The 24,703-nt window shown below is 52.9% G+C and overlaps 1 protein-coding gene across 1 annotated transcript in view; it reads right to left on the reverse strand.

Annotated features, from left to right (window-relative positions):
• The window catches only part of klu (zinc finger protein klumpfuss), a 198,076-nt gene that overhangs the window by 17,185 nt on the left and 156,188 nt on the right, over positions 1-24,703 (reverse strand). Inside the window, 1 exon segment of the mRNA XM_017904162.1 lies at positions 22,098-22,198. Within this exon segment, the coding sequence (XP_017759651.1) occupies positions 22,098-22,198 (101 nt within the window).

The raw sequence follows: 24,703 nt of genomic DNA on the forward strand, positions 1-24,703 counted from the left end.
TCCTCGTTATCGTCGAATTCCCGCGTATCGGGCACGGAGTCAGCCGTCGATGGAACAGTCGAATCATCGTTTTTCGACGTCACCTTCGTCGCGTTCCCGACTTCCCGTTGTCTCGTCACCTGCTTCTCGCGATCAGCTCGCTTATCGTGAAACGCGCGAAACGCGAAAACGCGAGAGCGAAGGAGCGCGGAGAGTTATGAGGACAATCGTGGAAACCGATATTTCTGCGTGACTACCGACAACGAGGAACGACGCGAGCGAACGTCAGCCGCGAACGATAATCGATGCTCGGGCTATTAGCGAGGACTATATACAAATGGGGAACATCCTCCGAGTCGTGAATACCAATAGCCGAGCTAATAACCGGACGTTTTGCTCGCGGTCGAAACGCGACCGATTTCCACGACTGGTTCACCCCGGCCATCCCCGCCCACCTCGCGGCCGTCCGTCATGCAAATAACAGTCCTGTAACCCGCGCATCGCGAAATTCCACGGGAGCAAACGTTTCCATAAGACGCACTGCCAGGGTGGAGTAACAAGGCGAGCGTGGCAACAGTTCGTTTAACGAACCACGCTTTCCACGAGATTCAGCGTCGGGAGAACCGCAACCTGTTCTCCCGCCGATTATCGCGATCCGTGAAACGTTGCAACGTCTACTTACGGGTATCGGGCTGCTGGCAACCGGTATCCGGGAAACCGAGGAAATTCGCGTACCTGGTAACCGCTGGTTCGACCATTTAAGTCGTCAGAGGCAGCGAAGAATCAATCAATGAACGGATAGTTAGCTGCGCGGCCGATCGAGGAATTCGAGGCTGAATTATACGCGACGAGCACGAGCAAAAGGATAAGCGGTAACGCGACGTGTCTCCGTGCTAGGCGAGAATCGGCAACAGTCCTCGGTTAAACCGAGATGAATCCAGAGACTTTTTCGCGTTTATGCTAATCGACGACGCCGCAGCTATGATTTACTCGCGACGCCGCGGCGGGAAAAACGCGGAGAGTGGGGGAAAGGGTGGGGAAAAAAAAGCGTTGAATGGCACGATAAATATTTGTCGATGCGTTAAAACGCAACGAAGTGTCGGGAACGGCAGCGGGGACCGTAAACGTGAAATATACCAGAGTTTATAGGATTATCCGCGGCGGAATCGGCGAGGAGCGTAGCTGGGCCGTGCTCGTCCACTGCAACACGGTTTCTGTGCGCGCACCGCAACACGCGACGCGTCCTACATAAATCACCGGCAGACATCGAAAGAGCCTTTTGAAATTATATAGCTCGACCGACGAGCAGCGTACCCGCGGATTTTCAAACTTCCTCCGAGCGATATCACCGTATCTAGATATCGGATCGGGCCGAGTCATTCGCCGCGTCCGAGTGTATCCCCCTTCCCATCGACGCATCCATCTTTCCTCCCCGGTTTCCAGCGCGGTTTTTCACCCGCGACCACCGGCTCCCGACACGTCCAGGTGTTCGCGCCGCCGCCACTCGACCGGAAACGCCTTCCCGGCCATTACCGGCCCTCCTAGTCTAGAAAACCTTCCGTCATTACGGAGAGAGGGAGAGAGGGAGAGAAAAATCGCTCCTCCGCTGTTTTTTCTCGCACGCCGAGATTAATAATTCCGTACGAGAACGGAAGGGGAAACGCGAGGGACGAGGATGCGGAGGTTACGTCGAAACAGGAAGCCCGAGACCGAGACCATTCGTCGAACCGGTGTGGGTAAAAGGTAACTCTGGTGACTCGATATCTAGCTGCAAGATTTGCGTCGCGTGATTGGGAGAGCGATCTAAGCACGTCGAAGACGCGTAGAAGAAGCTAATTTTTCCGGCTACATCCGATACACGCACGCGTCGGAGTATCGAATCGAGCTACGAGCGCGAACACGATCGAGAACACGTAAATCAATACGGGATAATCCCCGCTCGACATTCAATACAAGCGGCGTGGGTGTCCACGGTCTGGTCCCCGGCGTACCCTGTATCTCCGTGAAAGCGACGACACCGTGGATCCACGCGTGGTCGCGACGGTCGCGCCACCTATGCGGCGCGATGACTAGACGAAGCGTCAGCAAGGGCGGAGGAAGAAAGGGACGAGGAAGGGCAGGACAAAAACCGATCTGGTCGAATTATCCGGAGAGTGGAGTAACGCGCGACGCAGGAAATTACCGCGAAAGACGAAGGAGTAGTTAACGATTACCTGGCGCCAGACGACGCGATAAAAAATCCCGACGAAATCGGTTCGCCTCTCGCGCGAGGGGGTCCTCCAACCGTGCGCCGATTTCACGTGCCACTTGCGCGCGAGACGCTGGGGAACCGGTGATTTCGACGCCGTCGTCGTGTCCCGATCGTGTGTCGAATATTTCCTCCATGAGTGTTCGACGGCAACCGATTTCATCCGAATTCAGCCGAATATCGGCGTGGTCCGCGCCCGTGGCGGCGCTCCCGGTCGGGTACCGTTAGAGAAGAAGGATCGTTGCGCACGAACAAATCAATTTTATTACCGGCGGAATTATTGGAACATGATAAATGAAGGGACCCAGGCCTGAGCGGAGAGGCCCCTCTCCGTTAAAAAGACAAACGGTGGCGAGCGAGGGAGCGACGAGGAGCAGAGGAGGACAAAGAGCGCGACGGAGGCGGGGGCCGGAGAGGAAGACACGTAAGGATGGATGGACGGACGGAGAAGGTATTATATGGCGAGTACAGGGCCGCGGTAAGGCGAGTTTTTATCGTGGCCGCCATCTGCCGACCGATCGTCATTACCGCGCTAAGTAATCCTTCGTACGATTGTATGTGCCACGCCGGGAGCAGCGTGCTACGGCAGCGCCACCGCACCTCGTTACGAACGCGTTTCCACCATTTTTTCGCCCTCGCTAAACGCGTCTCCGCCTATACGCCTATGCACGCATCCGGGATGCGTACGGATACTGCATCCTACACCCTGTCCTGCGTTTTTCGCGGACTGGAAGATAGCGCCACGATCGATCGAAATAGGTGGCTGACAAGCTTCGTGATTAATTGGTTCGTGGTGAAAGTGGATACGCATTTCTCCGGTGACGCCCGGTGTTATTAAAATAGACTTTGCGGGCAACGGAGGATTACGAGTAACTCTAGTGGTCATCGAGTATAATCCTGGAAAACAGGTGACAATTTTCGACGATGGACACGAAATTTATAAGAACGCAATGGCGCAGGAAATGATTCCGTGGAGTAATTTCTACGCGATACAGCGAGAGAGAAGGCGGTGATTTTGTAACGGAACGTTTGGCGAAAAGCAGGAAAGCGAGTTGCTCGTGCCCGGTTACCGAGCAGCGGAAAAAGAGACGAAGAGGACGCGGCCGATCGGGAGTAGCCGTAGGAAAGAAAATTCGCGATTAAAGTTCCTTCTCCGCCCACGAGCGCCTTTTCCGGTCGTTGCTCAGCGCGACTCACCACGCGGAACGATTAAACGCTTGGCTAGGATCGCATCTGGCATAGGTGAATGGGAAAGGAATGTCAGAAAATCACGTAGTGGCGCGCGTAGCAACGAGGGAAGAAGAATCCGCGACGGACGTCGTCGTCTCGACGTAGAGCGATTTATGCCAGTCACAGGCATACTCTGGCGTATCGCTCGCGCGTTGGGTCCCGCGGCCTCGCCCCGGGGGCCCCCCTCGTGGCGAGGATCGGCTTCGTTTCACGGCTTTATCGCGCGACGGATTAATCCCTGTGCTCGATCGGTTTTCGTGCGCTGCCCTGTAAGTTTCCGCGCGAAGAAACGCGGTTTGATTGCCGCAATAAAAGCGTTTCGCGTGGTTTCCTTTCGTGGCCGGGTACGGTGTACACCGGCCGCCGCGCTGCAACGACGAACCGAAGAGAGGAAGGAAAAAAGGTCGTGCAAGAACGGAGGAATCGAATACCCGCGATTCCCCGTCAAGGATCGGTTGGCCAACTCGGGAGAGGCGGCACGGAATTCTGGGCCGCGCCAGCGAGACGCCCGAGACGCTCGGGACGCGGCGTTACAATGTTAACGGGAAAAACGCGATCGACCGCGGTACGCCGCGGCGCGCGAAATTTTTGCTACGATAAAAATCAATGGAACAAGCCTCTTCCTCTGGCTTTCAGGCCGACGGAAAAACCGCAAATCGAGATACAGAAGCGGATCTCGCTTTGGACGACGCGTTTCGCGGCTGCACAGCTACCCGAACACGGCCGATTGTCGTTTCGACGCTGCGCCGGAAAAAACGAGCCGAGAAATTACCGTAATGGTGCTTCCTTTACGCAGGACGATACCCTTTTGCCGGTTCGATGCCAGAACATCGGTTAACGTTTCGGAACGATACGCCGTGTTTTCTACACGCCGATAAGATAAATTACCAAGGACGTTTTCCTTGCAACAGCTCCAAGCGTTTATCCTCCATATCGGTTGCAAGATCGGCTTCCCATTCACCTCGTCAGCTAGCCGATTTCCGGAGACCCTCGAATTACCATCGTACCATTACTATCGAATTCATACGTTAGAGCATTGTCCCACATACCGTACTCACGAAAGTTAACCCTTTGCACTCGGGAGGTCACTCTCTGTCACCGTTTAATCAGATTCTAAAGATCGACGTTAATTAATATATCAAATTTAAAATTTCCTAACGACGCGTGGAATATCGAAGAAAAATAATTCTACGTCCTAACTTGCATATGATTTCTCATGTACCATTTTAAAAATATCCTCGACTCTATGACAGCAAGTCTTCGAATTGCTATTCTTCTGTAACGAAAAAGTCGTCGAGTGCAAAAGGTTAATCCACTGAACGATGAATTTAATTCAATTTCCAGTAGATCGGTATCAAGCTCACCAAGAGCTATCAAATATCGGTAAATAGCATCACAGTGAAACAAATATCATTACGCGAATCTTTTCCTCGAAACTCAAACTCCATAGGTCCCGGAGTCCAGAATACAACGTCAAACGTCAAACAAATCGGTATTGTGCCCACTTCTTATATGTACCGGAAAGAGGAGAGAGAAAATAAAGATTGTTAGGAAATACGAAAATCGCGATGGGATTCCATGAAGCAGTTTCCATGAACGTCGTGCGATGCTCGCCTCAAAAGATCGGTATAGCGTGATCTTCCTGTATACACCGGTAACGGGAGAGAGAAAATAAGCAGGTGGTTAGGAAAGATAAGAGTCGCGAGGGGATTCGGGAAAGAAATTTCCATGGACGTCTGGCGATGCTCGCCACGGAGGATTCAGTAGCGATAACCGGTACCGGACGACGCTTAATTATCGCGATCGACTTTCCGGTCGCGTCGCGGCGGCTAAAAGAAGCGCGGTGGAAGAAGAAGCGCGCTCGTGGGCGTAGGTAATTAAGAATATCGGCAGCGCGCTACGGCAGCCGTGATTTCGTAAGCGTCCGGTTTAATTGACTCGAATTAACGCGTTTTAATTACACGTCGGGAGGTCCGACGATTTTTGTTCGTTTTCCCGGTCAGACCGATCTCGCAGCACGGAGAACACGCTGGCATCGATCGGTCCTCGGTACCGAGCATTATTTTTAACCCGCGCGGCTGTCGCGAACTTCGTTATTACTTTACGCCACGATATTCATCAGGGAGTCCGTGTATTTTTAAAATTTCTCCTGCCGTCGAGCACGCTCCACCAGCCATCGAATCGCCGAGCTAAATGCCGCGACTAATTATCGGATAAACCGGTGATAATCCTCTCCTCCTGTTACGCGGCGCGATCTCGATCTGTGCACGCGTTCCAAAATGATAGCACTTATGCTCGTTGATTAACTGTTACCCAAAAAATTGGAATTTACGTGTAACTATATATTTCCAAATTCGGTGAAAAAGCTCGGAGATAGGGTGTGTAAAAATAACCTCAGCTCTTCAACGACAACGTGACGTATGACCGACAGACCAGTTTCTCGAATTAGATATACTCCGGAAATGTTCGGAAGCTCGATTCGATATCGATTCGTCCCAAAAATCTATACCAAGCACTCGGATAATTAACCTTTTGTACTCGAGAATCTTCTCGGTCTACAGATACAGGAATTCAAAGTTCGGTGACACTCGCGCTAAAATAGAAATGGAAAATCACCTGTATTTCGATTCGATATTTCACGATTTCACGATTTTCGTCTGATTATTGTCTCTATTTGTTATTTAACCACTTGCGCTGGAAAGACGTGTCACGCACGTCGTAATGCTTTTGTCACAGAATCGCCAACGACGTGGTACACACGTCGTTAGGCAATGGTTACAGAAACACTGCACCGTTCTGGCACAGACGTCTGTGAATTTCTTGCCACCGCAAGTAGTTTAGCCTCGAGGTATTGAAAGGAAGGGTTAAATTTTACTATCCCTCTTCTTAGAGAAGACAGGTTACCGTTCTTCCATGTTACCTCCCAGTTACGTTCGAGATCCTAATTTTCGCTGGAAAATCGCGAGTTTTCATCCCGCGTGCATCTCAGAGGCTTCGTTGATCCCGAGGAAAGGGAGGATAAAGGGAGAATTCGACTTAGGGGCGACTTCTCACCCGCGACAGATTAAACAGCGTACCGTCTCATTAGACCCGTTGCTACGCGCCTATAGCCAGCCCTGCGGATGAATATCTCGCGGAATTAAAGTGGCACCGCGTGGCCCGAGCACAATAAGTTTGTTGCGCCGTTACACGACGGGATGCCTCGGTCAATTACCGTCGCGGTGCTCTTATCGGCCACGGTAATTATCGCTTTGTTATGCCCGATCGCGTTCGGGGTCGATCCGCGTTATCGGCGGTGTCCTGTACCGCGAAAAATAGGGATAACGGATCTCCGACGTCGCTGCTCCTGCCTACCCCCCGTCCTCTCGGTCTCACCGGGTTTTATCACTGCGGTCGAGGCCCAAGGACACGCTTATTTTCCATAAAAATTCCGTTTCCGCTGAGGTTTCCTCCCGTTTGCGAAACTTTTCGAGTATCATTATCTATTAGGGAACTGGCACTCTGGAACTCCATGCTTGACATTCAAGGAAGTGACAAATAAATACGAGTTACTGGATAAATAGCACTGGAACGTGTACTGTATTGCACTATACGAGTCAAGTACTCTCGGATCAATTGGAGAACTTAGCCAGAAATGCAATACCAGGTACCCTGACAGAATAGAAGAGCGTTCGTTCAAAGACATAGCACGTGACAGGAACTTTGTTACTACATAAATCTTGGAAATGGTATGGTACGAGTCAAATACACCTGGACCAATTGGAGAACCGAGCTAAAGATTGCAATATTAGGTACCCTAACAAGTTAAAAGAACGTCCATTGGCTGACATAGCATATGACAGGAATCGCGTTCCTGGATAAATCATAGGAACCGTATGGTAAGAGTCAAATACACCTGGAGCAATCGAACTTAGCCAAAAATTGCAATACCAGGTACCCTGACAGAATAGAAGAGCGTTCGTTAAAAGACATAGCACGAGGACCAATTGGAAACCTACCCAAAAATTGCAATACCAGGTACCCTGACAGAATAGAAGAGCGTTCGTTCAAAGACATAGCACGTGACAGGAACTTTGTTACTACATAAATCTTGGAAATGGTATGGTACGAGTCAAATACACCTAGACCAATTGGAAACCTACCCAAAAGTTGGAATACCAGGTACCCTAACAAGTTAAAATAGCGTTTGTAGGAAGATACAGCACATGACAGGAACTTTGTTACTACATAAATCTTGGAAACGGTATGGTACGAGTGAAATACACCTGAACCAATCGGAAACCTACCCAAAAATTGCAATACCAGGTACCCCAACAAGTCAGAAGAGCCGCGTGACAGGAAACAGGTCGCTAGACGCGGTCAACGAGCTTCCACACGTTGACGACTCCTTGCGGAACTTACTCATGGAGCATCGTTACCAGCAGCGAGATGTCTGGCAAGCCAGGGAGGAAGGATCGAGCTTCTAAAACAGCGCGTGGAGGTCGGAGAACGGACAGGGCCCGCTGGAGACGCACGCAATTCCGGACAGGTGCCACACGCTGGGGCGCCCACCGTAGCCGGTTAATGGGATCTCGCCGGTTTCGCCGTCTTTCTGCACCCATGAGCCGTTGCGATAATCGTCGCATAAAGTCGGCACATTATTGCGTTATAGGCATCCGCGGCGGTATCGCGCGATATTACGGCTGTTCCACGGGGCCACGTAATGGTGGCCCCACGCGACGTCTCGCTCGTCTCCTCGAGGAATTCCTGCCTCCGCTCGCTGGCTCGCTAAATTGGCAGAAATAAACGCACACGAGCGGCGAAAAAACACGATCGCCGAGGGTTGAGGACTGTAGCTTAGATCCTAACCCTCGACCACGCGTTCCTAGCTCGACATTGTTTACGGCTGATCATCGCGAGCAATTATCCCGACGCTCGCGTCAGGTTCGTAAATTTTCCGAACCTCGTCTCGTGGGATTAACGAATCACGCGTGTTCTATTCGGAATTCCATGCGTTTTCAACGAAACGGATTAGGAGATTTTTCAACCGTAATCGTGCAGGTAGATCGCGCGAATTTTAACGCAAACACCTGGGATACTCGAGACTTAAATAGATAAAGCACGCGTAGAATCAGTGTCGATCGTTTAATACCAGATAAGGATAAGGATAAGGACTTACCACGTCAGAGGCATAAACTTTAAATTAAGAGCGCAATCGGTGTGTCCCCCTCGTCTCTATTCCGCCTCTGGCGCAAGCACCCGAGTCCTACGCGGTACATTCCGCGAGGATTTCAGACACAGTCGATATTAGGGTACCTCGTATATGTGTCCCACCTACGTCTGCCAGAATTTTGGCGCTGGAGATAACGAGGCACGGCATCTAGCGTGAGGCGACGATAAGATAACGGTGATTCGAAAGTACTCGATCGTCTGTGCGACAAAGTATCAACAGACCCCGCGCCGGCTTTGCGAAGCTCGCTAGATCAGATACGGGCGGAGCGCGGCTCGGTCGCGATTGAAATTAAAATCAGATAAGCGACGCGATACGTGACGATGTGCCCATCGGGGCTGGTATCGAGATAATCGAGGAATGCTTGTACCCGGAGTCGCGGGGGGCAGGGGCCCGGGGGCGGAGGGTGAGGACGTTTTCGGCAGGCCCTCTGGCCCCGACGCGACGAGCGGACAGGACGCGTAGGTCGAGAGAGAGAGAGAGAGAGCTTTATCTGCGGGGATCGAGCGCGTATTCGCGCGATTTCGCGCGTTGGCGGACGCGTAGCTTTCTAAATCACTCACTGCCACTCCATACGCTCGGCCTGGGCTTTCTCTCTTTTTCCTCGGCTCGTCGCCGCCTCCCGGTGCCCCTGCCGCCCCTCGTCGCCTGCGGAGAGTAAGTAACAATGTCCCGAATGACCGTCTATTTTCGAGTGGAGACATCGACCTCCCAGCGAATCGTAAAAGCGTCAAAATGAATCCATTAAACCGGGAACAGGTACATCGACCAACTGGCTAGCAGCGTGGCCAGCGGGCTCGTTGCGTCGCCGCGAAGAATGCGGCAGGAATAAATCTTCCCCCGCATTCTATAAGCGAATCCGGAAGCGTTCGCTTGGAAGGACGAAACGGAGACGCCGCGAGCGTAATTGCGCTTTGTTACCGGCGCCGACCGGCGTATTGCGGGTAAATAACGCAGCAGAGGGACAGAGGGAGCCGCCGATCGGTATAGAGCCGTACGAAAGCTCCCTTTCGGCTGCCGTTCGCGCAGCGTCGACCGAGGGGAGCCGCTTATCTGCCAATAACGAACGGGACAAGCCGCCTCCGACCTCCTAGATGGACTTTCGTCGTAAACCGAGAGTCCAGGAATTTAGGAATTCGAAAGGTAGAGGAGACGGCCAGCGAGGGCGGACGGAGGGGGCCGGGGGCTCGGATTGAAAGGTAGTGCCTCTGCGGAGAACAGACGATAGCGCGCGACTCTGCCTAGAACTCTCGCGTAATTAGCGACCCGAAGGGTTCCACGGGGCGCGCGCGCCTGAATCGAAAACTCGGCGGTTCTCACGCGGAACTGTGCGTATCGAGACACTTGGATCGGGATCGGAGCGAAAGTTGGTCGGAAACTCGCGATAGAGCGGAGGAACCCACGCACCCACGGCAACGATCCGCGGCTGCCGCGCGCCGACCTATTTCCGTGTCTGGTTAGCCGCTTCCCTTGGAGATTACGCCTAATACCGAGCGTAAGGCATCCTTATCGGGGGAGGACGTGGTCGAGAGGCATCCGGAGGCTCGAAAAAATACCCACTTCCTAGTTGTCCCGGAGCAACGAAAAATCAGAGCAGATATTAATTTTTCGTTTTTCTTTCTGTTTCAGAGACAAGTTGATCGAGGAACGATCGTCGACGGTGTACGTAGACGAATCAGATTGAGAACCCCTAATGGAAGAAGGGTCTCCCAGGATTCCGATGACGACGAGACTTTAGGAAGACGACCTACTTCGCTCGTTTGCATCGGACCCGAGGCGGTGAGTTCTTTTTTCCCTCTTTTCCCTTACCTTCCCGTTCCCTTCAAGACTGCAGGTAGCCGAGATGACGTAATGCAACGGGCCAATCGTTGCAAAGGGCAAAGTCCCGAGCGAGAAAGCCGAGCGACGACGTGACTTTTCTTATTTCGCGAGGATGCACCAGGCGCGAAGGAACGAGTAGGAGCGGAGAAAAAGCGCGGTAAACGGAGCGACGGGCTCGAGAGACGCGTGTTAGATCTCGATGGAAAATGAGGAGGAGGCTCGATATCGCGACGAGATATCGCGAGGAGCGTGGAAAGGTGACGAAAAGCGCGCGAGCGCTATCCATCGCGCTTACGCGGATAATCCGGACGATCGGGCGTGCACGGGTTTACGTATGCAGATCCGATTACAGGGGGGATAGCCGGGCGTAAATCACGATCGATAAGGCTGCACACCTATCGGAGAACAGGATGCTCGGGATGGCGAAAAAGGAGCCCGCGGCGACGAGACGCGACCGAGCCAATTAAAATTAATCGCGACCGGTAGAGAGCGTTCGGGATCCACGCGCTATCGGCTCGCGGCAATTTTTGTCTTCCTCTCCTCTCCTCTCCTCTCCTCTCCGCGCCGCGGTTTTCCCGCAGCGCGCGATACGTTCGCGGATATTAATGTTTGCTTTGAAACGATTGGTGGAAAAAAAAGCGCGGATCGGATGCCCGCTCGTAAGAAGCGTATGTAATTAGCGAAACGCTGGAACCGCGTTAAGTGTAACGCTGCCGAGCGCTTTTTGCTGCCCGCTCTGAATCGAAATTCCAGCAAAAACGGGGAAAGAGAGAAACGGAGGATTACACGCGGGTTTACGCGCGAACCTGCTATAAAGGAAGTAGTAAGTAACCGTAATGAACGCTCGTTCTCTGTATCGAACGGTGCTTTCTTTCGACGTAACGATGCGCGTATCGAGAAACAATTTCGCGAGATCGTCGGGTAACCGGCGAGGGCGATGGCTGTCGGTCACGCGAGCGGTTTAAAAATCCGCGCGGGAACACCGCGGTCCCGCGTCGCGACGCCCATCAGACCCCAAGCCTAACGCATTGCGTACCGGCCCTCTGCTCGCTTCCAGGGCCTCCACCTTCTGCAACGATCCAGAAACGCTTTAATTCGTATTTGGTATCTTTTTCGCTAACCATTTGTTAGCAGAATACGCTAGACTTCGTTTCTCTGGTAACGTAACAAGAAAATCTGTTTTCAATTCCTTAACCCTTTCAGTAGGAGCACGCTGCCCGCCGTGACACTCTCGCTATATGGGGTACCACGCCGAAAATGCGCACATAACGCATGCTCAGTATTCTTTTGTATGAAGATTTTCGTAAGCGTTAGATAAGAATTGTGCTTAATAACACTTTTCAACAATTATCGTTTGTAGCTTCGATATTACAAGATATTTATATAAAATCCTACATAGATGGATGTCGGATATATCCGATGCTCGTACCGAGAGGGTTAAATCATCGATTGAGTCGAAGAAAGAATGAAGACGAGATATCTCGTCACCCGTACGCAATGTATTAACCCTTTGCACTCGAGAGGCGTCTTTCAGTCACCATTCGATAAAATTTCAAAGTTCGATATTAATTAATATATCAAATTTAAAACAATGTAACAGCGTGCGAGGTATCGAAATTAAATAATTCCAGGTGTTAATTATTATACGATTTCTTATTTAGTTCGCAGAAAATATCATCAGCCTTAGAGCAGAAAATTTTTCAACTCGTACCCCTCTTTAGCAAAGAATCGAATAATCTTCTGATTGCCAATCGATCGTGTTATAGTAAGAAAAGTAAATACTAAAATAAACTCTACATCCTAGGGATGCGGGGACGACCCCTTCCCCTGCATTTTGTCTTCTGCCCCCCGTTTTCTGGAAACGTTCGCCCGTTTAATAAACGTCTATACAGCTTTTCCACCTACTATTTCTTTGCGTTATAACCCCTTAATAGATCGGCTCGCGAAATCTATCTATGCATTCGAACGCCACGTGTGCCTAAGATCAATGCCAATTACACCTGTAAAATGGCGCGTGGTTGCAATAATTACCCGACACCTCGACAAATTCCGAAATTTGCTCCGCTAATTCCTATCTTCCACGATACTCGAAGGAATCGATAAAAGTGATCGACTGGTACTAAAGTGCGAACGAAATGGACTCCGGTTTTTACCCCGTCTCGTTTTAAATACCGCGATTAATGCCTGGACATGGAAAAATCGGAAGTTTCCTCGAACATGTCGGTAGATAGAGATCGGTAAAGTCCGACGGGAATCGAAGCGCGAGAATCGGCTGAACGGGCGAGCCGATTCGAATAATTCGGCAGGCGAATTCGCGATTGCAAAACGAAAGTTCATTGGAGCAGCTTTTATATAATAACCGGTTGCAATCGGCGTCATTAACGCGGCTACGAGCAGTCTTAATCAACCGTTCGACAGTCGTTGGTTCTTTAAGGCTCGTTCCCGTTTCATTCATCACGCGGATGATCGGGAAATTCAGGATCGATGATGGACGATGGTAGCGCGGGGGCGCCACCCCGAGGGTTATTCTCGCGAGAAGCGACGGGGGTGGACGAAGATCGCGAAGAGAGAGGAGGAAAAGCAGAGCGTTAATAAATTCTTATCGGAACGCACGGTGGAACGAGCTGATTAGAGTCGAGTGCCGATTATTTTCTCCCGGTGCCGATATTTAACGGCATTCTATCGCGCGTTATCGATAACGGGGATCTCGTATCGAACCGATAATTATCGGTTGATTTGTCGCGGATACCGGTAATCAGCGTCTCGTTTTAGGCCGCGCGTTGCGTCGAATTTCAGCGTCGGTGTAAATCGCCGTTGACAGTTGGCTGTCAAAATCGAACGCCCTTCGCGTTCCTTCCATGGCTGATATTCCTTCCACGACGCGGAGGGAAGGGAGCGAAAAATGAGATAAAAGGGAACGAGAAGAAAAGCCGAGGAATGGAGGAGATACCCTTTCGCTGGAGCCTCCGGAGGCGCATGAAAGTACCTTTTAAAGGCGGTGTGCAGCACAATGGAGAGTCGCGGAGACGGAACATAAGGCGAAGAAAAACTGTCGGTAGAATATGGAGGGCCAGTGCTGCGGCGGCGGTGGAGGAGGAGAGAGAGGAGAAGGAGGAACAAGGCGAAGAAGTAGCAGCGGAGAGAATTTATTACCGCGCGAGAGGCCGCGGGTCCCCGAAGAGAGGAGAAGACCGAGCATAAGCAGTTAGGGTACCTGGAGGAACAAATAACGGAGAGGTGGGAGGGCCGCGATACCTACAAATGAGGGGCGAGAGAGAGGCCGGAGAGAAAGAGAAACCACGGGGAGAGGTCCAGGCCACGGCACTCGTAACAGGTGTACCGGAGTGAATCTTCGAGGATTGCCCTCTATAATACAGCTGAGCCACGTGAAACTCGGATTTACTCTTGACAGTTAATGGCATAATTTTTTCCGTCCGCCAGGTGAGGATAAGGATTAATTAAAAACAGGGGAAAGGAGCAAAAAGGAAGAGGAAGGAGAGTCGCTTTCGACGAGGACGAGTAATCTCGATACGAGATAAATCCGACGTAAAATACTCCGCCGACTCGACCGGCGTGTCATTTATTATAACGAGAGAGGAAAAAGAGAGACGAAGAAATTATACGCGCGCAGCTGACAACCGCGCCACAAAATTGCTATTTTTCGCGATTATCGGATTTCCACGGAGACAGGTGTCGCCACCGATCAACCGGACAGCAATAAGAACGTCTATCGACGGCGTCGCCTATATGTAATACCACGTTACAGACACCGCGACCATCTTTTTGGGAACCACTGGCCAACACACGAGCCGAGAGAACGTCGAGCGCGTGTAAGCACACCTCGAGAAACTAGAAGAGTATCGAGATCCGATCGTCGATAACGTTCTCCGCCATTCTCCCCCTGCGTCGCGACGCACAAGCGAGGGCACGAAGGGGTAGTAGGCCGGTCGTTGCTCATTTTCGGCCAAAGGCTCGCGCGTGGTTGCCTATCTATATCTCCGTGCGTTTCCATCCAGTCTGGATCTATCTATCTGCCCACGCGTGGTCGAGGCAGGCTGGACGGAGAGAGAGAGAGAGAGAGAGAGAGGAGCAGAGGGAAAAGCGAGAGGGGGTCCGCGAGGGGGGAGAAGGAACGAGGAGGACGAGACGAGGCGAAACGAGCGTCCAGGTATTGCTGGGACTCGTTAACTCCGGTAGCCAGCCTCTTTGGCGACTTCGCGATTGCGGCAAGTATGTACACCTACTTAACGACCCGGCCCAACCCAGCTACCTGTTCGACCATAGAGAATGATCGTTTTCCTAGCGCCGGCGATCGTTCAGCGGTCGTTACGGAAGCGAGTAACCGCAAGAGAGGGACAAGCGCCGCTGGAATAACCGGACGAACGCACTCTCTCGACACAGCCAAGGATTAACCTCGGATCGAACGATTAGCGATAACGAATAGGAGGAACTCGACGCGATCGATATCGCGCGCGCACCGTCTTCGACCCGGCCTCCTACCCCTCGTTTCTCCCCCACGCACCGATCCTCTCTTCCGGTTCACCAGCCGCCGCGACGCGACGCGCCCGCCAAGGGTGCAACTCGCAGCGTGGTGTGCCACGATGACTCGCGAGCACGCGGAGCGGAGGGATGTCACGCACGGGGATCGCACGTGTGCCAGCCGTGCGCGCACACTCTGAAACGAGATGCGCGACCTTGAACTCAAACTCCAGGCTCGATCCATAGGCGCCACGCGCCTCTCCTGACCTATATAAACAGCCGGGAATTCCGGGAGAACCGCGTCGCCGGGACAACGTGCCACAGCCGGTACCGACCGGAAGTTTCGCGATCGATCCCCGAGCGCCGTGGAATGGTAATTCGTACGGAACAACGAAGCCCCGAGTCGAAATTTCGTTCATCGGATCGAGAGTTTTTACTCGTTAGACGCGCTAGGACGAATCGGGCAGGGATCGGCGAGAAAAAGCAGCGTATCAAAGGCAAATCATCCTGTTCCGAGAGAGCAAAGTCAATCGCGCTTGGCAGCTAACGGGCTCGCGTGGGCGTTAATTACTCTGTTAAAACCAGCTCGGGTTAGTGGGAGTATTACACGAGACCGTGGGCATAAAACGTGGACGGATACGAGCGACTATCGCTCGACTCGCTTGTACCGTGTACCGCGAGCAAAAGGTACACGATAGATACCCTGGTTTTCGTTCGTTCCCATTTTTTCCCATTTTTTCCCCATTTTCCCCTCCCGTCCTCTGCCCCGCTCCGATACGGAACCTCCGCGTGTCTTTCCAACGACCTGTCCGACCGATCTATACCGTGTAATACACGGTCTCGAGAGCGGCCGTCACCGCGTGACACGTTGCAAAACGGAAATCTACATCGATCGTAAATCTCTGGCGAAAATGAAATCTCGGCTGAGCCGCGCTGGTTTACGGTTCCGAGGCGCTAGCGTGTGTCGTACAGCGAAATGGGGTATACGACCCGCTACTGTTCGCCCGCGATCGTGTTTCCACGGTGCAATAAGAATTTGTAACTACCTCCGACAGAATCGTAACGTCGATCCGTAAACGACATCTTAATCCCGGCGATAAGTAGCAGATGGAATAAAGATAAGCGGAATTCCCGATAATAATATCGAACCGAAACGGAAAACGGGTCGTGGATGGAACAATTAATTAAACGGACACGCTCCGCACGGCTCTCGTTAAAGGCGGACACTCGTTAACTGGAAACAACGCTGGCCGTAAAATTTGCATAATAACACGCTTGGTTTAAATACCGCTTGGTCGGTTCGCTATGGTAACGTACTACTACTATCATCGACGACGGCGACGACGACGATGACCCCCGGCGCGTGAAAGCCAGGCCGAAATCTCGAACACGCGCAGCAGACAGACGGACATCCGTCCGCCATCCGGGGTTGGGAGGCTGGCACAATTTCCAGCGGCACAGACACGAGAGTGCGACGCGATATTGATTTTGCGGAGCAGAGCACGAGACGAGATAGCCTGCGGTGTGCATCCTACCGTACGACCCAACCAACCTGCTGGCCGGGGGTGAATTCACGGTCAAGGCCGCAGTAGCAACCCCTCTAGCTTTTCTCCGACGGCGCAACCCTCGCTTTCACCCACCACCACCACCACCACCACCGCCACCACCAACACACCGCGCGATCCCCGTGCAACGCTTCACGCTACGGTTAACAACTCTATCCTCCTGCCTCCGCGCTATCGTCGCTTCCATCTTCTCGAAACTCCACCTCTTTCGCGTCCGCGTACACCGGGTAACGCGTAGGTACACACGCGGCTCGCGAATCGCGAGATCCGAACGGGCAGATAACGCCGAAGGGATATTTTACAGCGCGACGATATCGCGAACCAAGCTTCCTACGTGCCCGCGCAGCCTCGTCGCCGAATTTCCGTGCGGATCGCAGCAGGAGCAAGGAGATCTATCGCGTCTCGGCGCGGAGAAAGGTGGATTAGCATAACGGTGAACGTTGACGCGGTTTCGAGCACACCGAGAGGAGGAGAATTTATGCGGCGTTTTCGGGACAGATTCACGAGGACGGTAATTCGACGGTCGGAACGAGGCGAGTCCATTGGCTCGAGGACACAGAAATCGAGAGAGGAATAGGCAGGCGCTTTTACGCAAGCCGCGCGGTACTTTCCACATAATTCTCGTTGGAGATCGACCAGGGACAACCGGAGGATAATATATCGTCGGAAGGGATCGGTCGTGTGTTAACCAGCGTTACACCTGCGAGTCGATGAGGAAACTTCATGGCCAGCCACCCACGCGCTGCCGCGTCCCGATCTTTTATCGTCCGGCCGACGAATTAAATAGACGAAGATTCACGCACCGCTTCGATCCCAGTGTTTCTACCTGTTTCCCCGGCTCGTTCCCGCGGTGTCGTTTTATTTATAACGTTGGTCCGACTGTCGTCGTCGCGGTGTTTAAATTTCGTCCTCCACCCAGTCGATATTTCGAAATTTTTCGTCTCCTCCCTTACCCCCCGTACCCACGCGTCCTCGCGTTGAGCGTGTATAAAAATATTCGCGTAAAGAGTGCCTACGAGGATCTCGCGTAACGCGATTCTCCTTTTAAATCCGCTCTAATGGGGCACGAGATTGTTTCCTCCGTGGTTATCCGTAATCGTAATTCGCGTGATTCAATTTTTATCCGATTTCAATGGAATAAAATATTTCTCGCGTACTATAGTCGATAAGATATCGCTTGATTCGGTAAAAAAATAAAATGTATCGTAGCATAATCGGTGGAATGAGTTTAGATTATGCGCGTTACGGGAGAAAAATTGGCGTGGATTTGCTAGAACGCGGTACACGCTAGCCGCGTCGAGAGTCTGCCGTACATAAATATTTAATTACGCTGGTACGGAGTATTTATACGCGCGGTTTATGATCGAATATGTACATTTACGTTGGCAAATGCCGCATAAGAAATGGCTGGTGACACTGCGAGTCACCTCTAACCTAAATTTCGTGGCGAGTTTTTCACCACCGGCTCCGCCTCGCTTCACCGCGGGTCAAACGTATCATTCGATCCTTTCTTCCGTCAAGACGTTGCGTTCGGTTCATTAGGCCATTAGTCTAACAATGCGCAGTGTCCTTTATGTGGCGTTTACATTTCCAACATAATAGCCACGTAGCTCTAAGCGCGAACTACGAACGCGACCAGCCTGCAATTTGCATCGCATATCTCTCTCTCTGCCCGCGATGCGTGCACAGTCTTTGTACACGCAGGTGACAATTCACCGCGCGTGTATCATCGCGCGAGATTTGTCCTCGCGCGCGATTAACATAATGGCCGATCATTACGGACGCCGTCGTCCGATTTCCGTGGGCGTACCGTGTTCGAAATTACGCGAGCCACGGACCAGCTCGCGAGGCAGGACAAAAGATCGGCTAGATATCCACTGCCGATCTAGAGCGCGTCCTCTGCTACACGCCATCGCGGCTACCAGGAACCAGTCGAAACCACTGGCCGCGGATTTTTCCCTCGAAAACTCGCAGCTGCTTTTCGCCGAAATTTATGTCGATCCTCGTCGAGATAGATATAATTACGTATACGTGTCCATTTTCATTATCCCCCTTTAATTATCGTTACCCATCCGTACCTCTGTCTCGACCTGCGTCACAGGTGGACAATTTCGGTCCTACGCACTATACACCACTAGGCCGATAAACATCTATCGTGGAACGCGTGTCCCTTTGTCCCAGCCTGGTCGCGGGAAATAACGGAGATTCCGGCATAACGGAAGAAGAATCCGAAAGGATTCCTTTGAACGAGAAAGTTACTCGGATTCTCGCGTTAAAAGCCGTATGAAATTTTCGCGAATTATCTCGATGGAATGAGAATTTCGCGTATAGTCGGAAAGGATGGAGCGGAGGCGCGGCGTTCAGTCTCGCGGAACATACCTACAATTTACCGCAGTCTGCCGAGCGGGGATCGTTAAATCGTTAATCGGCGGCCATCACGATCGTCGACGATCGACAACGTCGTCTTTGTTATCGTGTTCGTCCTTCGCGGCGCGCCGGACGATTGGCTACCGCGATCGGGCCCCGATACAGGGCCCCATCTCGTCGAATCGACACACTCGGATGGGAAAGAACGATCGGGCGTACCGCCTCGAAAGCTCGCGTATCCGCGGGGAGGCTGTAAACGCGAACAGATATGGCGGCCCTCGATATCGGTCTATGGGCACAGGTAAACGCTTCGAGCGGATGACTACGGGCGTTTGATTAAGCGCGGTAGCCGTGGAACGACCATGGCTCGCTACCGGCCATCGCCGTTCGTTCGCGCAATTACGCCAAATGGATTCCCTAATTGCGACGCCGCGCCGCAACACAGATTGCTCGCGTCCGAGCATCCTGCGCGATCCCAGAGGCGTCTTCTCCCGGATCCCGACGTTCCCCGCTCCTCCTTCGGATCCGTCGACGAGGGGGAACGGTGCGCCCCGGCAGAGGTCCAGATCGAATTCGGTCGAGAAGAACGGTGGGACGACGAGGGTGGACGAGAGCAACGCGATGGCGATCCTGCAGGATGGCGCAGGAGCGAGCGGGGAGGGAGGGCGGGGCGCGTAATCGCGGTCGTTGGGATCCTCTGCGGAGTATAATCTTATCGCGGAGATAGCGCGTACTTTAATCCTCGCTTATTCTATTTCTGCGCGGCGACTGCGCGCCCCGGTGCGAGAGCGAGAGGGCCCTCGCGCGCGGCCAGTCCGATGGAAAAGGGTGGAAAGGGCGGAAGGGTAGGGGGAGGGAAGATTGCAGGGGCTGCGTCGGGGAGCGCACCGAAAGGCCTTGGATCTGCATAGCAAATTGGCGATCGATATACGGTCACCGTACGGCGAATCGCGCGAGCCTCGAATTAAAGCTTATAACTTTCATGTCCGGCGCAATGTATCATTATGCGCAGGGCGGCCCTGGTCTCGATGCAGCTGCCCGCATGCGGCGCGCGGCGCGCAACGCTGCACCGCCAGCGAGAGCGACCGGCGGGCGCGAATATGTGCATAAAGCACGATAAATCGTGCACGTAGATACGGATCGACGAATGACGAGCGAGTCGGCCGATGGGCGGCGCTCCGCGATCCTTTCCACCGTGGCGACCTCTCGAACGCGATCGTCATCGTCGTCGTCGTCATCGGGCCCCGAACACGTTGCGCGTTGTGCAATCGTGCAGGGCAACCGAGTGACGCGTACGCTCGCCGCGGTTCTAGATCACGGTGACACACGGTGGCGGTGGCGGTGGCGATGGTGGTGGTGGTGGTGGTGGTGGTGGTGCTGGTGGTCCCAGCCAAAGGACACACCCATTGGTCCATCGAATTCGCGCGAGTCGAATCCTGGGATCGGACAGAGGGGGTGGGAAAAAGAAGCAGAGGAAGAAGGAAAATAAGAGGGGGGTCTCGTTTGACGAAGTCGAGGAGCAAAAACAATATTTTCTCGCAGAGGCTTTAAGAAGCGCAGGAGGAACCACCACCTGGAGGAGGAGAGCACTCGAGAAGGATCGACGAGAAACGCTCTTGTTGTTCGGCGTGTTTGCAAACGAAACCGGACAGCCGTGACACCTGACACCTGGTGCACCGCCGTCTCGCACCGTCTCGCTTTTTCTACCGCCGAAAGAGGAACGCTGACTCGGTGGCTTATCGTCGCGTATAGGTCCGATTAAGACAATAGAGCCTACGGTTCGCACGATTAGCCTTCCTCCTGCTCGGCGTCGTGCGCGCGAATAATTTCACGCGGCGAGTGTTTAATGCCGCCGCTGTGCGTCAATGGCGGAAATGATGCCCGGGAACGATCGTACATTGTACCTTCCGCTTCTGCGTTTCGTACATTGTAACAAAGTCGGGGTCACTCGGAAGGTCTGGGAATTTTCAGCGAAACGGACGCGCCGCTGGTGCGTTGGCAACATCGTCGACACAAAGGATTAGCACGCGCGCGCGTCACGCTTAGCACGCGCATCGGAGTCACGAGCCGTGAAGGGACACGCGTAAAAGAGATTGGTCGTAGCAGATCGTTCTACGTGGCTGGGCTAACGCGCGTGTTCGCTCCACTTCCGATATTAAGCCACCCTCGCACGTGACGCAGCCAGCCGCTGCGCGCCCGAAGACGCTTCACCCGCGACAAAAAAAAGTTTTTACCGACACCGGTGCACAGGTGTAAACAAGCGGACGGCGGAGCGAGGAGGGGGGAAAAATAAAATGGAAAAAAGAAAACAAAATAGAGAAAAAGCAAAGGAGCGGAAGAATGGCGTCGGTCCCGTGGCCACGCGAGGAAACTCACGGAGGAAAAACGCTCTCGCCCGGAGACCGCGAGAAGTTTGATCTGTCGATGATAAAATTAAACGAGCTTATAAATTCGTTGCGACGTTATAGGACGGAAAAGGTCGAGCGTGAAAAGAGATGTTCACGCGCGTTCGCCGTAACACGCGCATCCGCTCTACTTCCGACGCTTAGCGCCGCGACGCTCCAACGAGCTCGACGCATGGCATTAAACCGCCCTCGCACGTGACGACCACGACGACAGCGGAGTTGTGTGACACGGATTATAAATGTACCCCCGACACGTATCATCCCCGACGTCGTTGTCGTCGACGTCGTCGAGAGGGTGAGAAAAGGCGCCGCTTTGATATCAATTATTGGCTATCGCGTCGCTCTTCCAGCCCTTTTACGCGAAACTTCCTCTCCTCGAATACTTTGCCAATCGTTTTACCACTCGCGCCAACGATTTTTCCGCGACTCTGCCGACTCGCGCGAACGCGAATTTTTCGCCAAAGCGTGGTTGTTCGCGACGAAAAATTACGCGACGCATGCGCGTGCAAAACGCACGGCATTCGTTAAAAATGGCCGACGAATTGTTTACCTCGGCGAGTCGGGGAGCATGAAACGGCAAGAGTCGTTAACGCGCGAACCTCTCTCAGCGGGAATTGGATAGATAGGAAATACGATCGGTATCGATAATTACGTTGTACGGATTTAACAGTGATCGAATAACCCTGTCGCACGGGCACTCGACTGATAGACGATAACGCGTGTATCTCTCAGTCGCGACATGTTCCGCGATGTCGACGGAACGAGGTAAAAGAAATTCGCCTTTTATGGCTTACCCGGTGATCGTTAGAGGCGGCCGCGCATCCGATCTTCTGAAAATTCAACTCCTCGCAACGTGCGACACTTAAGGGAGGCCCGGTCCACGGTTTCGAGGTAACTTCCGACGGATGGTGGCGATGTCACGGGTCACAGAGGCAGGCACACTGAACTTTTGTATACTTTTAAACCGAATATCGTACGTTTTATCACAGCAACGATCGTGTTCGGCCCCCGTCGCGACGAGTTCGTTTTCGCGCTCGGTAACACAACCCGGAGTGGTAAAATAATATAGAGACGGCTATCGAACAACAATCAACACCAATAATCCTCGGACGATCGATCGTAAATCAAGTATCACACGCGATCCACGCCGTCGACGCCGACGCCGTCGTCCCTCTTATCTTTCCTTTTTCCTCTTGCTATCTTTCGGCTAGCAGCGGCTAGTAGTGGCTAGCCAACGACTCCGTCTCTCTCGCTGCTTCCATTCGCCTTTTATTTACCTTGCTTCCAGAGAGGAGAAAATGGCACTAGTAGGATTCGGACGGTGGAAGGAACGGTCCTCGGTTGCAGGAGGATCGGAGGAGGACGACGACGGTCCATGGACGAGCGGCGTATCCTTTGCTCGTTGAACACACACGCGTTCGGTGCGAGAACGCACTTTTCTATTCCCCGGCAGCAAGTTCTCCGTTGGCGAGTTCTACGCACAAACACGCCTACGAACCGAGGTACGTTTCGTAAATATAATATAGAACCAGGCACATCGAGATCACAGACTTCTTCGGTCCGTCGGTATTCGTCGACCGATCGCGTACTACTTCTTCTTCTTGCTCTTCTTCCTTCTCGTCCTCCTCTTCGCTAAGATCACACACCCCCGGCTCGAGCGTCGTTGTCGTCGGTACCCCGTAACCGTAAACGTTAGTCGTACACAGCGATACGGCCCCCCGAATCCGATCGCGTGTACTCGAAACTTTCGGATGTGCGGTTTACGAACGGTGTACGAGACGAAGAAAAAAAACCGTTTCGCTGGTTCGGCGGTCACTGGACGAGCGGGAAGGGGTGGTTCGCGACACGCAGCCAATTTCGTCTCTTCTTTCCTCCCGCGTATTCTCCTATATGTGTGTGTATTTTCTGTCGTTCGACGCTTTTGTTGGTGGTCGTTGTCGGTGTTCTCGTGCGAGGCGAGGTGATTGCGAGACGAGTGCGGTTGGAAAGAGAGAATCTGAGAGAGGCGTTTTGCGTATACATTCGCATATATGACAACACACCGACCCTTCCAGTAGCGCGGTCTCGCGCCGACTGCGAGACTACGACGGCTCGCGGGTTTCACCTTCGGCCGTGTTCGACTCCCTTCGCCCCTCTCTCTCGCTCTACACGTGCACAGGCCGCGTCCCCACTGATTTTCGTGTGTGCGAACCTTAACTCCCCTTCTCTCCCCACCGCTCGGCCCGTGACAGCTATCCCCACCACGGCCGCCGCCGTTCGGCCAGACTCGCCCCCCTTCGTGTTCTCGTCGGCCTAACCGAGCTCAGTAGGCGCGAGGTGGACGCACGAACACTATCGTTTCCGAGTGCACCTACGAGAATCGAACCACGCCTATCCCCCTACCCGTGTTCGCGCGACCGGCCACCTCGTGCTGTTTTTACCGGCAAGGTAACCGACCACGGGACGGAGAAAGAGAATCCCGGTGGAGTGGCCACGGTGGAAGAGAAGAACGAGACAGAGAGGGAAGTCTCTTTTACTGGTTTCTCTACTCTACTCGGACCTGCCCACGCGCCGAGGATGCGTGCTTGCGCGCGCGCAAAAGCTCGTTGATAAGGAACACGTTACGTCGGATGCTGGCAATCTGCACGTACGATGGGGATCGATGCCTACCGGACGAATCTCGCCAGTTCCTCTCGTCTTCTTCCTGCCACGAGGTGAGTAAAACATGGCGTCTATTATTTATCGGCGTGGTTCTTCGCGTGCGCAACAAGTGTGCGCCGATGGCATCACGTGACCGCTTTTTCCCGACCTAACCTTCGTAAACGGTAATGTACGACGGTAGCGGGACACGATTTTACGCGCAACTGATTTCGCGAATCGCCACGCCGCGAGCAAAATAAACAAAAACCGATCGACCCGGTGTTTTTGTTTCTTGCCCGCGTCTCTTTGTCCATTTCTCGCTTCGGCGTTCCTCGTTTCGTCCAACGTCCGCGGTGTACGCGCGTTGCGTCGTTCGTTGAAACGAATCGTATACACGCGTCTATTACACGCCAAACGAAACGTATACAAACGATCGGTCATTATAGCTGCGCGTGCATACGGTAGGCGTAGTAAGCGTTGCGTACTTTTTCTTTCCCTTTTTTTTTTTTTTTCCCAAAGCTCGGATAAAAATGTTTAACGTGTCTCGACTCGTCTATGACTTTCGTAAACAAAACGTCCCTCGATATATTGACACGTGGTTAAGGTTCTAGCCACGCTTTAGACACGTGTCCACTACGTCGAGAGTACTCGCTAAGTGGCCGCGCTCCGGCCATTTTAATTTTTTCTAGACGCTCGTGTTTGCCTTCTTTTTTCCCTCTCTCTCTCTCTCTCTCTCTCTTTCTCCTCTCTTGCCGTTTTTTTTTTTTTTTTTTTTTTTTTT

This window comes from Eufriesea mexicana, unplaced genomic scaffold, assembly GCF_001483705.2.
Source record: "Eufriesea mexicana isolate 0111107269 unplaced genomic scaffold, ASM148370v2 scaffold2818, whole genome shotgun sequence".
NCBI classification, from domain to species: Eukaryota; Metazoa; Arthropoda; class Insecta; order Hymenoptera; family Apidae; genus Eufriesea; species Eufriesea mexicana.